A 15,680-nucleotide genomic window follows, 5' to 3' on the forward strand; every position below is an offset into this window, starting at 1 on the left:
TCCAAAAGAGGGCATGAAAGAGACTTTGGCTGAAGTGGGATGATGGATATTAATACTCAAAGTCAGTGTAGATGTAGACAAAAGTATTGTTTTACCATTCAATGCCTTGTGAGCAGCACTGGATGACTATGGACCACAAGTTTGTGAGGAAAAAGTTGAAGAGAAAAACATGTATGCTGCCCTGAGCTTCTTAGAGGAGCATATAAATGTGACCTGTAAGGATGAGGGAGAAATTTCATTTGGTTCACATTTAAAGGTGAATCTATCAAATCCACACTTTTTGAAACTATGAGAACTGAAGCACAAACTTTGAAATGTGTATTCATGTGTGACCTGTTCCTTTTCTTCCCGTACAAGGAGTAGATGTCTTTACAACTGCCACAGCGAACATGCAGCTCAGTGGTACAGCATCTGCTTTGCATGTGGGTCTCGGGTTCAATCTCTGGAGAACTAGGAAAGACTCTTGTCAGAAAATCTTGGAGAGCCACTGCCATTTAGAGTACTGGGGTAAATGGACTAGTGGTTCATCTTAGTATAGGCAGATTCCTGTGCTTCTACGTCAGCCCAGTGAAAATGAATGCCTTTTGAATAAGCATACCCCTGCCATGCAAAATATTTGTAGCTTGGAAGTTCTAAAGATTTTTTTTAAAAAGCTTGAATATTTAAGCTTCAGGATGTAGCAGGAACAATCATTCAGTTTGTACAAACTTCACACACACTCACACTCACACACTACATACACTACGCTTCTGTTATAAATTCATAGAAAATCAACCATACATCGGATTTGCACTGTTCCACTTTTATTTTACTCCATGAAGGAAGGACTACAAAATGGGGAAGGTTTGATACAGGGCAGCCATAATCCCTCATCCACAGGAGCCCTGCCCCGTTGCTATGCCAACCCTGATGGTCCTAGACAGAAGACAATCAAGATCACAAAGAACTTCCATATGGGAGTGGATTCAGCATGGACTGGAACAAAGGACAATGATCAGCTCTTCCCTCAGGGGGCAGGAAACTGCGACTACCTTTTGTCTTCTGAAAATGGGGAGGGGGAGAAGGGAACCAGCCAGGTGACAGGACACTCAGGTTACCACCACCACCCCTCCCTCAACCCCTCCTTTCTGTAATGTATGCATGATGTTTCTGGGGGTGGGCTTGACCTACAGGATGGGAATTTCAAAAGTCTTTATAAGACCTTGCACACCATTTTTCTTTGTCTTTCCTCTCTCCTGCAAGTGAGGGGAACACCCTGTTGCAACAGTTCAATAAAGGCCAAGCCTACAGGCTGCTGTTTTGCTCCAAGTTATCCTTGTTGGTGTCTTTGTTTTTGTCCAAGGGAGCCCTCGAATTTTTCCGGTAACAAGGATAAGAGCTGACTAGCTAGTACAACTGTGCTAAATGACTTTGGAAAGCATACAATTCCACCCCTGCCCAGTGGCATAGCGTGGGGGGTGCAGGGGGGGCCGGGCGCAACATCTGGGGGGGGCGCTCAAGTCTCGAGTGCTAAAATCCACGGGTTAGGGGGCGCAAATTACTTGCCTTGCCCCGGGTGCTGACAACCCACGCTACGCCTCTGCCCCTGCCTTCTGCCCCCATTCCTACAAGCTAAACTGAAAATAAGCCCTGGGCAAAGAAGACGACCCATCTCAGCTGTAGAAGTGAGGAATGATTTAGTGAGCCTTTGAGGGCGACATTCTGAAAGTGTCAACATTTATCAGACTTCAACTCCTATTCGGTGCTACATCTGGGCGAGAACTAAGGCTTTATAAAGGTCCTTCTGACCTTTTCCTTATTTAGCATTTTAGAAAGATTCTGTGACCTTTGGGGCATCACCAAACAAAGCTATACAGACCTATTTCCCCTTGATCTCCATGGTTCTTTTAATGCTGCTTTTGTTGTCCTAAGGAATGTAGATTGGCATGCTGTTGTTGATGACATGCCCTTTGTGAATGTTATTTCGTTCTTGGCCCTGAAAAGAAATCTAACTTGGTTGCTAAAAGGCCCGTCATGATGGAGGTGTGTGATATAGATAAGGCCTGAGGGAATGTCAGTCAATTAAGGCCACATCTGCATCATATATTTAAAGCACTATTAACAGCCATGGCTTCCCACAAAGCATTCTGGGAGCTGTAATTTGTGAAGGGTGCTGAGAGTTGTTAAGGTAAAGGTAAAGGGACCATTAGGTCCAGTCGTGACCGACTCTGGGGTTGCGGTGCTCATCTCGCTTTAGTGGCCGAGGGAGCTGGCGTACAGCTTCTGGGTCATGTGGCCAGCATGACTAAGCCGCTTCTGGCAAACCAGAGCAGCACACGGAAACGCTGTTTACCTTCCCGCCGGAGCGGTACCTATTTATCTACTTGCACTTTGACATGCTTTCGAACTGCTAGGTTGGCAGGAGCAGAGACCAAGCAACGGGAGCTCACCCTGTCGTGGGGATTCGAACCGCCAACCTTCTGATCAGCAAGTCCGAGGCTCTGTGGTTTAACCCACAGTGCCACCCGCATCCCTTACTGAGAGTTGTTAGGAGACCCTTATTCCCCTCGCAGAGCAACAACTCCCAGATTTCTCTGGGAGGAGGGATTGATTGCTAAACCCCTCTGGAAACTGTCGCTCTGTGAAGGAAATAGCTGTGGAGGCTCCCAAGCAGTTCCTTGGAAACATTTTAATGTCAGGGGAAGGCTTCATAATATCAGATGAAGACACACACGCACACTGATGTGAGACAGAGGCACGGCATGTGAACTACAAGACTCTTCCAAATTAAACTGCAGGGGATTCACGGCCTATGGAAACAGATGATTAGCCATTCTCGGGAGGCGGCTGCATGATTCAGAGGCCACTGATGGCACGCAACCGAATTGTGAGAATTAGTGAAAGTGTGGGCAGCTTCTCCTGATAGGCGAGTCCAGTGCCAAGGTTATGACCTCTCACTTAGCACAGGCCAAGTTCTCTTCTGGGACAGGGTTCTTAGGTTACCTCACAACTCTGCTCCTTCCAACACTGGTAGGGCAACATGAGACGCTTAGGAGCATGCAAGTGAAGTAAAGACTAACACTGTACCTTCTCTACTGAAGAGAAGGGGTAGTATCTGGAAGAGCGGCAGAGGTAGTTCCAAACGGTGGCCTTGCATTTCCACAGTAATCCAAGAAAGATGCAGGGCCAATAAGGGGAGGGTATCCAACAAGGTGCCCTCCATTTGCTGCCGGGCTGCCCTTTTCATCAATCCTTTTTTATATATATATATAAGATATTTATTAAAATTTTCAAAGTATTACAAAATAAAAATAAAAAAGTAAGAAAATACAAAATAAAAATAGTTAAAAACAACTAATTCTTTCCATTACTTATTTTTCATTAGCTTATTTCCCGGACCTCCTCACGCCTCCCTTTTTTGTATTCCAGTTCAGTTTGTTGGTTCAGCAAATCCTTACCCTCTTTGTTTATCCTAGTCTTTAATCTTAAGCTATTGTAACATTACATTTTTACCTATTAATAATCCATTTTTCATATTCCTTTGTGGTATTACAGCTGAAAACCCCTTAATTTCTATCCAACATCCTTCTAACATTCATTAATTTTACAATATTTCTGTAAATAGTCTTTAAATTTCTCCCAATCTTCTTCCACCAACTCTTCTCCCTGGTCTCGGATTCTGCCAGTCATTTCCTTTTCATCAATCCTGACCTTTTGCCATGTTGGCTGGAGCTGATGAGAGCTGTAGCTAAACAACTTCTGGAGGTTGTAAGATTGAGGAAGCCTGTCTTAAATCTTAATGCTTCAGATGAGAAGAGATTACGGATGAGGCTTGCATAAGAAGCTGCCTTCTACCATTGGCCATTCAAACTCCAAGAAATGAGATCCTGACCAAACACCAGGAAGAACTTTCTGACAGAACTGTTTGACAGTGGAACAGAGGTGGTGGGTTTTCCTTCATGGGAGGTTTTTAAGCAAAGGTTATGTAGACTCTAGCTGAAATCCCTGCGTTGCAAGAGGTTAGACCAGTAGATGACCCTTAAGAACCCTTCGAACTCTACGATTCTATGATAGGCAGTGGCTCTCCAGGGTTGCAGTGGGGGTCTCTCCCAACCCTACTAGAAGATGCTGGTAATTGACCCTAGGACCTTTCCCATGTTAAGCATGGACTCAATCACTCAGCCCCGACCCTTGACCTTAAAGCCCTTTCCAAATAGCTATCTGAAAAGGTATTCAGTACGGAATAAGAGAAGGGTTGTTATAAACCAAGTGCCATTCTAATTACAGGATGGCATTGCAGAGAGGGCTATTGTTGGCTAGCTCAGGTTGCAATCATAAGAACATAGGAGAGCTTAGGAGGAACATAATAAGCTGCCTTATGCTGAGTCAAACCATTGGTCCATCTGTGGATCATTGTAATGTCTACACCAACTTGCAGTGACTCTTCAGAGTTTCAGGCAGAAGCTTCCCCCAGCTTTACCTGGAGAAACCAGAGATTGAAACTATGACCTTTTGTGTACAAGACAGATGCTCTATCACTAAGCTACAGTTTCCCCCCATAATTATATACCCACTCATCTGCCATTGAACTTAATGGGGCCGACAGCTATAGAATTGCGCTGTTATTGTTTAATTAAATATATATATTTAGACTGACGTGACCTGGGACTGGTGTATCTCAAGAAAAGTTCTCTCTCCTAGTGTACTTCTGGTGTCTTCAGGAAGGGCCCTTTTCTAGCTTCCATTTCCCAAATTCCACAGAGCATCTACAAAGCGTAGGAGCAGGGTCTTCTTCGGAGTGGCACCTTGCATGCTATTTTGTGACAATTTGGTGGACCTAATAAAGGTATTGCCCTAATGTGGCTTTGAATCCACCACCACCCTGCCCTTATGAGCCAACATATTTATCTTTTGAAGAAAATTAATGAGAAGGGAAAAAATGCATCCTACTTAGTTTTTTATTCAAATGACAGCAACAGAGGATGAATGAAGCTACGTGGTCACATTTCAGGTATGTAAATCTGACCACACAAACAAGAGGGAATCAGAAAACAGACAGACACAGACTTGAAAGGTGCTCGTAGTCACCATAATGGCTCCATGTGTTGATTGTGAAGGACAAGGATACTTCAGTGCTTTCATTGCTTTGTAGCTAGCTTACATATTTGCATCATCCTAGGTCAATTTGAATTTGTGGGCAGATATAGGCAAGAGGTATTTTAGAGTATTGTTTTCTTTTTTAAAAAAATTGACACACAGACAAAGAGCAAGCATAGGACTGCTCCTATATAGTAGAATTTGCATTCTTTTTCTGAACGTAGATCCCTCACTCACTCCCAAGGGGTAGGAGGGAGTCTTTCAGTCTTGGTATGACTTCACCAGAAGCCACATGAGGAGAACTGTGATCAGTACAATCATGAAGTTGAGGAAGAGCTCTTGTGTGGACCGTTCCATGGCTACGAAGAGACGAGGGGAGATCTGAGGCCGTGGGGGGAAACGCCAAGGGCCACCTTTCGTTTCGCGTTGTCCTTGAGATCAACCTTGTCCTCTCCTAAAGAACAAGGAGAAAAGCCCAACAAAACAAGACGTGTGGAAATCAGAAAGCTGCTCCAACACTATTTATACCACTGTAAGTAAATGTTATTTCAACTGCTAACCTTTAGAGCGAGTAAGAGATATAAAAAAAATAAAATAGCAGGAGGTATCTCTAACAGCTTAGCGCCTTCTTCAATTTCTGCTGTGAAATGGTCTCTATTCTCCATGTCGCCAAATATATATATATATATACACACAAGCGCACGCACACACACCCACACACTGGAATCCTGAGGATCTCATTTGGATTTGCGATCCTTTTTCTTAATAATGATAAATAACAATACCTTTATTTATGGTTTTGTAAAGGGGAATGACATTGGCAACCACACTTGAAAGGGAATGTAATGATTAAAATCTTAATATGTATTATTTTAAAAAGAAAAACCATGATTTAATTCCTTTGAGGGAATGGGATAGCTGGGGACGGTCAGATTTTACTAGGCTCCAGTTCTCTTCCTCTCCAGCTAGCATGGCCAGTGGTCAGGGGTGATGGGAACATCAGGTTGCCCATTCTTTTTCATCTCTCTGTCATTTTTCTTAGCAAAGCGACTAACCCGCATGGAGGTTAGTTGTCTTCTAAGAGCATAAGTCTGCACAATGACTGGTACAAACCACAGTTCCCATTAGCTTTTCTACATCTTTGGCAATGCTTTGGTCCATACATCTTTGAAAAGTACTATTCTTCTTCTGTACGTAGTTACAAAACGCTGAATTTTGCTTAAGAGGCTGCACTACCAGTTTCGAAAAAAGAAATTATAAGCAGCAAAGATTTCCATTTAGTTAACCGCAGCTAGTCTGGGTCTTCATGTCTTTTATTTAATTTTTCAAGTTCTCTAGGTAAGTCATGGATAAAGAAATTTACCATCAACCCTGTGCCTTTTTTAGTGAACGTAATGGTGCAATCCTATGATTTTTTTATTCAAAAGTAAGTCCCACTGATTACATCCTTAATTCCACTGAGTAGAAGCGGACTTAATACCAACCATGTGTGTATAGAATTGAAAACTGAAAGCAATAATACCATCAAACATTAGTGTTGGCATTATAAACTCATATTAATAATTTATACCCTGCCCATCTGACTGAGTTTCATAAAACCTCATAGTATTATCTTTAAAATACATTAACAATCATAAACATTTAAATAGTGCATTTTTAAGAGTGCTTCATGTAGATTTTCTCAGTAATTCTTACAAACACCCCTGTAAGGTATGTCATCATGATGTTTCCTCTGTTTTGCAGATGAAAAGCTCAGGCTGAGAAATAGTGGCTTAAAGCTGTGGTTCACCGCCGAGCTGAGATTTAGTTCAGACTTGCAGCCCACAGCTTATTTCTCAACCATTATGTAGAAACAGCCTTGTGCAATGTCAGATCAGCATAGAATCATCAAATCAAAGAATTGTAGAATTGTAGAGTTGGAAGGAACCTGAGGAATGCAAGAATCTCAGCATGTGCCACCCTGTCCAATTTGAAACCATACTTGACTTTGCCTATCTTCGTAAATGATATTGCAAATGCTATATTGCCTTCAGTTCTAACAGCCCTTAGGTCAAATCTGCCATGACTATTGGGTTCAGTCCTAATAAGCGGCTCTGATCAGTTCATTTCTCATTGGTCTCAGTTCCTGGGGATAATAGCAATTTGTCTCACAAGTGTAGAAAGAGAATAAATGAGACAAATAATCTAAAGCTGTTGGTGCAGTAAAATTGTAATCCCGCCCATAGAAAAGGAACAGGTGTACCCTGATAAAATAAATGTTAATGATTGCAACCAGCAGGCATTATATAATATCATATTTTTTATAAATAAATAAAAACTAGGGAAACTTCAATGTTACACGCTGTTAGAACCAGGAAGGACTAATGAGACATTTTCAGCATAAACACAAGATGCTTTAAATGTCAGACTGTTCTCAAACTTTGGGTGTTTAAGTTTTCTATCACCTTTGAAGATAGAAGGAAGATCTATGCATATAAAACAGAACATCTCTTAGTCTACCTGAAGGGGATTGATGGAGCAGAGAGCTTCAGCCTGTGGTACCCAGGGCTTCCTCAGCTTCTCCTCATCTCCCAGTGCAGTCTGGATTCCCAGTTCCTCAGCTGGGACTAAAGTAGCCAGAGGAAGGAGACCAGCAAGGGAATTGGCAACAAAAACAATGACGTCGCCAGCTGCATATTTAAGAGAGGTTGGGCTGATGAGCGGAATTTTGCTCAGGCTATTTATGCATGGAGTGAGAGAGGAGGGGTATGTATTGATTTACATATTACCTTTGGATTCTTTCCTGCGGTTGATTGTAAGAATGCCCAGGAATACTTAACAGAGGAGGGAACTTCTAGATTTTTTAAAAAGGCAATTCTGCTTCAAAGCCAAAGGATCATCCACAAAGAGAGAGGGGACCACAATTGCCAGGAATGTTCTGTGTTCTTCTTGATCAAGGCAAGACTTTACTCAGCCTTTTGAGTGGATTCCAGATTCTCCTTAGTTTACTCGATAAGCGCAGCCACCTGTTGCTGTCTTAAATCCTGATTATAGCAGCCTCTTTGACTTATCGTGTTCCTATACGTTTAACCAAAGATAGAACAGTGGGAGCAAAATAGCTCTTGTGTGCCAAGTCTTAAGTAACAAAGTACTGATGTCAAATGCAGAGAAAGGAGTTCAGATTTAAAGTATTCTGAACATGTGTATCTTGATTGCTATGTGTATTATTTAGTGTATTAGTTAATAGTGTTTTGATGCTCTCCCCCTAACCGCATGCTTGCTTGCTAGCTAGTTAGTTTATTTCTTTATATGTTTTTATAGTGTTGTTGGTGCCTAATGTTTTGAAGAGACAAAGAGGACTGGTCTCTAATGCCTGGAGCTTTTTTAAAAAGATGTATTTTTATTAAAGATTTTCTTGATTTACAAAAGTATGTGCAATGTCTCTCTCTTGTATTTTTTCCATGTAACATTTTTACAAATCAGTTTCATTTGTTTAGACATTAGGAAGAAAGTGGGGAAAGGGGTGGAGGGGGGGGAAAGACGGGTGGGGGTGGGGTCAGGTTGCGATGTTTCTATTTTACTTAATATATGTAGGGTTTGGTGTCAGCGTTGCTTGTGCAGGTTTTCTGCTGTTCACTTGTGTTCCTTTGGTGGTGAGAGAGGTTGGGGTTGGCCTAGGGTGTGGTTGTTCATTTGTAGATGGCTGTGGTGGTCTTTGTTTTCATGCGTGAGTGCGGTGGGTGGGTGTTTTGGTTCAGGTTAGCCATACTGATTTGTATGCTGTTGGTGGATTTTTGTCATTGTCTTGTTGGGCTGTGTATGTGATAAAGGGGAGCCATACTGGGGTGAAATGCCTGGAGCTTATGTTAGCCCATTTTATTTTATTTCAGTGAGAAAACCCGGTTTGCATTAAATGTGGGAAATGTTTTTTCACTTCTTAAAACGGAAGGTGCTTCCATACTTAACTTCACCTTGAAGCATAGAGAAGAACGCCTAGCACAGGACCAGTTAGGACACCAACATGTACATAAATGCCAGGTCACGGAATCATAGAATTTTATAATTGGAAGTGACTCCGACGATCATTTCGTCCAACTCCCAGCAATACAGGAATATGCAGCTGTCTCATACAGGGATGGAACCTGCAACCTTGGTGTTACCAGCACCACACTCAAACCATCTAAGCTATCCATAAAGAATGTCATGCATTGGTTAAATGGGCCAAAGTGTGACCGAGATAGGGCAATTGAAAAATCCTTAGGCAGTATGACCTGTCCTGTGGATGGTTTCCTAGCATGCTAGCCTGATGTAGCTGAGGAGTCGTCATGCGACATAAAGGCAGCAAGGAGATCCTAAAAGGCAGCACATTCAGATTTCTAATCGCAAACTGAAAGCCTCACATTGTGTCAAGGGACAATTCACTCTTCCTTTGCCTCCATCTGTCGGGGGGGACGGGACCCAAGGCTATGCACATACACACACATCATCAGCTTGAAACACGGTGTGGTTGTTTCCCACCTCTCCCCTGCGCAGCATTTTGAGTCACACCGCTGTACAGACCAGAGAGAGGGCAACGGTTGTCTGAAATAAGCACACCTCAGCTTAAGTGCAGCTTTTTGTTTTCAAATCGGATGGAAGCTGGTTCGAGAGAAAGTGCATCATCAGGTGTATTTCTCAAGCAGCTGCAGGATACTGATGGATTGTGGCTGGCGTCTTGTGTACTTGGCTTCAAACACCAGCGGTGGGAGTGCGCTAGAGCCGGTCATGTGTACACACATCTCGAGAGGCTTTCTCAGCCTGGAGAGGAAGAGCCATGTTCAGGGAAGGAGTTGGGGGTCATGAGAGGGAGCTGAGGGGAATTGAAATAGCAGAGGGTGCAGGCATGCTATGGAGAGAGGAGGCAAGTCGATTAAACAAGAAGGTGATTGAGGAAGTCAACAAAGTAGGCTTTGATCTCAGTCCATTTGAAATGCAATGACCACTTTCAGATTCCTCCAACGTAACCCCATGCATGTCTGCATAGAAGTGAGTTTTGCCGAGTCTCCAACATAAAATGGCAGCCTTCATGTTGGGCAGGTGCAACAGCCCATCACTGGTGCCTGCATCTGCTTTCTTTGATTCCACCTTATATACTTCTCTCAGATAAGGGTATCACTGGCTCCTAGCCAGTGATACTACTAGATACTACTACCCCCAGTGTCAGAGGCGGTACATCTCTGAGTATTAGGTGTTGGGAAGCACGAACAGGAGAAGGCTGTTGTACTCATGTCCTACCTGTAGATTTGCCCCGGGCACCTGATTGGCCACTGTGAGAACTAGATACTGAACTAGAGGGGCCTTTGGTCTGATCCTACATTATTCTACCCTTTGTGGATCTTTGCTTCCCATTTCTAAACAAATCCATATCCTTTAACCTTTTTTAAAAAAATGCCCGTCCCAAGTTCCTTCTTCATCCCTTACATATTCAGACGTGAGGCCCTGGTCTATATTTAACGTCCCCGTGTTTGTGACAAATTCCTCTTCAGTAATGCACCAAGCAGCATGTAGTCCTCCCCATATAACTTTACATAACGGGACTGCAATTTCTCATAATGCTGTTCCACAGAGGAGACTCAATCCAAGATGGCTGATTTCAAAAAGCTTAAGGAACTGCTGGGTCAGAAATACTCCCATGGTCAGAAATGCTCCAAGAGAAGGGAGTAACTCCTTCTCAAAGTTGGGAAAACACCGAGGGGCCACTAGGGGCGCATCGGAAGATGGCTGACGATAACATCTCTCTGACCCACAGGAGGTAATTAGGAAGCTGTGATGGGAGTAAATAGCCTCCCTACCCCCCCCCAGTATTGTGGGGGGGCTGCCCTTGCCTGCTGTGCCCTATACCACCCCCGAATTTGTGGGGATGGGGGCACTAGGCAGAATGCCCTCCTGTGGATCTCGGTGCTCCTGGACGCTGTCTCTGATCCGCGCCACTAGCTACAAGAACTTCAAAAGGAACAATTAGGAAGAAGCGAATGCACATATTTCAAGGAAGGAGGGGGAGTAAAGACTGCTAACGGAAGAGATCTCTGATAAACAAGACGAGTCGGAGGAACAAGAATCAATCATGAGAAGATATGCCAAGACTCGGTATGGCAAAGGGACTGGATGGGGGAGGGGGGGCTTTCCTTTCTTTCCTCTATGTCATTAAACAAGAATCCCCCCCCCTCACAAGTCAGAAATGCTGTTTTAATGACTTAAGCTGTGGATTTACGACTGTGTGGAGATGAATTTTCTAACCAAAGCATGTTTTAAGAAGAGCGTGGTAAAGTTTAAGAGCTTTGGAATGATGCAGTTAAAAATACTGTCGCCATGTTGGCAAGCTCTGTCAGAGGACTTGAGTCTGGGAGGAGTCAAAGAGATGTTTTTATATTGTGAGTGAGACTCCTCAGTGGGACTTAAGAACGACAGATCCTGAGATTAATGATGGAAAGAGCGATGTTATTTATGAAAGTGATGATATATGGAAACCATCTCGATATGAGGATTGGACGAACGGAAAAATCCACACAGGATATAATTGGTGCTTATCTGCTTAAGGAGATTATCAGAAGAGATCATAAAGAAAAAAAGAAAAAATATGCGAACAAGATAAGATGTGGAAACAGCAAGATAAGACTGGATAGAATTATGAACTTTATTTGGACTGATTTGGATATTAACGCAGTAGCAAGAAGATGATCAGAATCCCCCTTCGGGTCTTGAAATATGGGTCCCCTCAACAACAAAATAAAATTCGGCTTTGTAATTCGGAATTTATGTGATGTGATTTGATTTGATTGGTCGGTTAATAAAAATTATTTTTTAAAAAAACAAAGTTGGGAAAACACCAACTAGGATTTGGAAAGGAGGCGTGAGGACTCTAGGACCCTGCCAGAGACTTGCACCTCCTTCAGCAAACCCCACCTTGGGTTGGACGTTGGACCACCCCAGACTAGATGATCCTCAGCATCCCTTCCAATTCTATGATTGTGTGATTCTATTGTTCCGCTTTTGTTATCTTCTTTGGTGATGCATAGTTGGAAGAGCTTTGGGATAAGAGCAAAGATGACTCCAGCAGTTAAATTTCTTGAGGCAAAAGTGAGCATATGCATACTCCAAATAGCAACGAAGGACGAACAAATCTGTCTGTTTTGGTTTCTCACAGTAGTCAGATCTTTATTTCAGTTCTCTACATTTCTGTATCAGTTTACCTTTTAAAGTGAAAGAGAAAAAGAAAGCCATCACAAAAATTCATCGGCATTTTAGTGTGCACTTCTGATATTGATGATGAAAAATTATATCCTGTCCTTTCTCCCAAAGGAGCACAAGGTGGCATTTTTGCCCAATATATCATCATCATCATCACCATCATCATAATTAAATTTATTATCCACTCTTCACTAAGTCCCATGGCAGGTTACAGCCATTCAGCACTTAAAAAAACAGTTACAACAGATTGCAATCACAGGAATAGGGTGTGCCCTGAAAACACACATCTCAGATGTCAAAGGCCAGGGAAAGGAAGTGTCTTCAGCATTCATCAAAAGCTGCATAATATCGAAGAATTCAGAAGCACCTCTGTTGGGGAGGAAATTCCACAACTTGGGAGCATATACACATCGTTCCCAAGACAGTGGTACCTCGGGTTACATATGCTTCAGGTTACATACGCTTCAGGTTACAGACTCTGCTAACCCAAAAATAGTGCTTCAGGTTAAGAACTTTGCTTCAGGATGAGAACAGAAATCGTGCTCCAGCGGCACGGCGGCAGCAGGAGGCCCCATTAGCTAAAGTGGTGCTTCAGGTTAAGAACAGTTTCAGGTTAAGAACGGACCTCCGGAACGAATTAAGTACTTAACCCGAGGTGCCACTGTATGCATTTTTGTATGTTATTTTCACTTACACACTGACTTCTATGCACACTTTCCCCTAATGCATGCATTTTGTGTACACATTTTTCCTTTGGAGATGTGAATTGCAAAATTTGGAGAAGTGCAAATTTCAGAGAGCTGTGTTTCAGTTTGAATATTGTTTCAGGGACCGTGACTTAGGCAGGTCTGCATTTTAAGCTGGATTTCTCCCCAGGCCTAGTAGCAACATCAGTGAAGTGATTCGCCTGTGAGGTGCAACCTCTGTGGTATTTTCTGGCACACTTCAGCAGACCGCTTCCTATTTAACAGGAATGGGAAAGGCATGCACACTGCTTGATCCTTGGGGAGAAGGAGCTGACTCAGCTGCCTTGAGGGAAATCAAGCTCATGGATAGCATTTACAAGGTTAAACACTGGAGGAAGCAAAGGCCTAATATTAACAGACATCTTAGTCAACAGAAACATCAGCTGGTTTTAGGAGTAGCCATGAACTTTTCTCCCATTGGGTGAGTCAGCACCCTCCCTCCTTCATAATTTATTAAGATATTTGCAGTGTAATTGACAGGGACATATGCCAGCAATTCAAATTGTGACTCAGTTCTCAGTCTTGCACCACTCCCACCCCTCTTGCGCTAAGTGGCCTGTTTATTTTTTAAAAAGAAATTATAAAGCACCCAATGTACATATATTGAATTTAACATTCACATGTTGTTGCATATATATTTTAAGGCATGAATTTTCAAACGATGCAGGGGTGATGAGGGACTAGAAGTCGACCTGTGATGACACAAGTGCTAGCCAATCACCCCTCTGCACAACTAGCTTCTGGTGCTGACATTCCTGTTTACCCAGCCATTCGAAGACTGAAATATACTGACCATGGCAACTGTAAAATTAAGAACTGTGAGGGTATGTGATTGTTTTTTAAAAAATGTTTTTAGATGTTCTATGTGCTTTTGGGAAGCATTTTATTGCTTTTGATTTTTTAAAAAATATGTTTTTATTTGGTTCAATTGAACTCTTTTAACATTCTGGTTCCTTTGAACCAGCTCCTTTGAGAGGTAGGATTCCATGGTGGAAGAGAGAGTTTGGCAACCCTTCCTTCCAAAGTGAGGAAAGCCTGGCAGGACAGCTTACTCTATGGTCTTAGCTATAGAATTCTCAATGTGGAATATAAAGGGGTGAGACAATCTATTCTGGGATAAATCAGCATGTAGGTTATATGGGGCTGATTTATTCCAGAATAGATTGTCTCACCCCTTTATATTCCAGATCGAGAACTGCAACAGAGGGTCTGCAAGAGAGGGTCTTATACAGATACCGTCTTATCAGGAGGTGTGTTCCATATGAAATAGGATTCAGGCATTTAGTATGGGGACATCTTCACTTTGAAACTCCCTCCCTTTACACATCAGACAGGCACCATCTCTCCTGATGTTCTGGCACCTGTTGAAGACCTTCCATTTTCTACAAACTTTTAAAGTGGCACAAGACATTTTGGCACCTGAGGTGAATCTCAAAATGTTATGCCCCCCACCAGCAAAGAAGGAGTGAGTAAAAATCTACAGGAACAATGAGGGAATAAAGATCTACAAGAGTGGGAGGAGACCACCAGCACCTCCTATTCATCAAGAGGCCACTGTAGAGGTGGCATTGAGGGGCTGCCAAGGAGGTAGCAGATCTGGGCCATGTAGACCTACCTGAAGCATCTAGTCGTGCCTGATGCAAGGTATCTGCCACCAGAGTATTCCCAAAGGTGGCTGTGCAGTCCTGTCTGAAGGCCTCCATTGTAGAAGAGCCTTCTATCCCTATAGGTCATTGGCCCCACCGTGTAAATACTCTTACTGTCATTCATTTGATAAAAAATAAAGTCCAACTATAAGTAGTTGTTCCTGGTAAGCCTCACAGGAAGATTCCCCAAACCAGTTTATATTTTGCCTGCTACCCTGAATGTGTTGATTGTTCCTAAGGCTGCAACATTTAGTCAATACAGTGGTACCTCGGGTTAAGTACTTAATTTGTTCTGGAGGTCTATTGTTAACCTGAAACTGTTCTTAACCTGAGGTACCACTTTAGCTAATGGGGCCTCCCGCTGCCGCCGCTGCACAATTTCTGTTCTCATCCTGAAGCAAAGTTCTTAACCCGAGGTAATATTTCTGGGTTAGCGGAGTCTGTAACCTGAAGCATCTGTAACCTGAAGCATCTGTAACCTGAGGTACCACTGTATATTGGTTGGATCGATTAATTGCAAACAATGTGGTTGGCTAAGAGGTCCCCTGATTCATTGGGTATTTTTAATTTTTGAAAAACTTCTTATTTTTATTATTACAAGCAGATGCCATCTTAAAAAGAAGTATTGCTTCCTGTATGTGGGAGAAAAGGGTGGGGGCTGGGGAAGCCTGCAGGCGAGATCCTAATTATTACAGAGGCAGTGCAGCACAGATGTAATTTCTAGAAGCTTATCTTCACAAATTATTGTGCAAGCCACTTCATGAGCCTGTGCCAGAAGTGAAATGTGAGAATTAAGTGAAATCCAGAGCAGATGAGAAGATGAGCTGTGAGCCTGGAAATCCTTAGCTGCGAACGCATTAGGGCTTTACATGCAACCTCCCTTCATATGTTACTTAACAAGTAAGAAGAGGAACAGGATCACATCCCTGACCCTACCCTACAGATTTGGTGGTTATGCATTGGAATATTGCTGGAGAAGAGAGGAGAGGTAGCGCCATCACCTCCC

General features: G+C 42.9%; 1 protein-coding gene and 1 long non-coding RNA gene across 2 annotated transcripts; one reads left to right on the plus strand and one right to left on the minus strand.

Moving 5' to 3' along the window:
- Positions 1 to 4,919: 4,919 nt before the first annotated feature.
- On the minus strand, positions 4,920 to 7,755 carry SLN (sarcolipin). Its single transcript, XM_082219682.1, has 2 exons — positions 7,576 to 7,755; positions 4,920 to 5,530 (listed from the first exon to the last, which is right to left on the minus strand). Exon 2 carries the CDS (start codon positions 5,431 to 5,433, stop codon positions 5,338 to 5,340), a length of 96 nt encoding a protein of 31 aa, XP_082075808.1. The 5' UTR covers positions 5,434 to 5,530; positions 7,576 to 7,755; the 3' UTR covers positions 4,920 to 5,337.
- LOC309530692 lies at positions 5,490 to 8,486 on the plus strand. The gene is made up of 2 exons (XR_014218853.1): positions 5,490 to 5,608; positions 7,533 to 8,486. It is a non-coding gene; the product is annotated as an uncharacterized lncRNA (long non-coding RNA).
- The last annotated feature ends 7,194 nt before the right edge of the window (positions 8,487 to 15,680 follow it).

Source organism: Podarcis vaucheri (genome assembly GCF_965113315.1).
Source record: "Podarcis vaucheri genome assembly, chromosome: 4".
Taxonomy (NCBI): Eukaryota; Metazoa; Chordata; class Lepidosauria; order Squamata; family Lacertidae; genus Podarcis; species Podarcis vaucheri.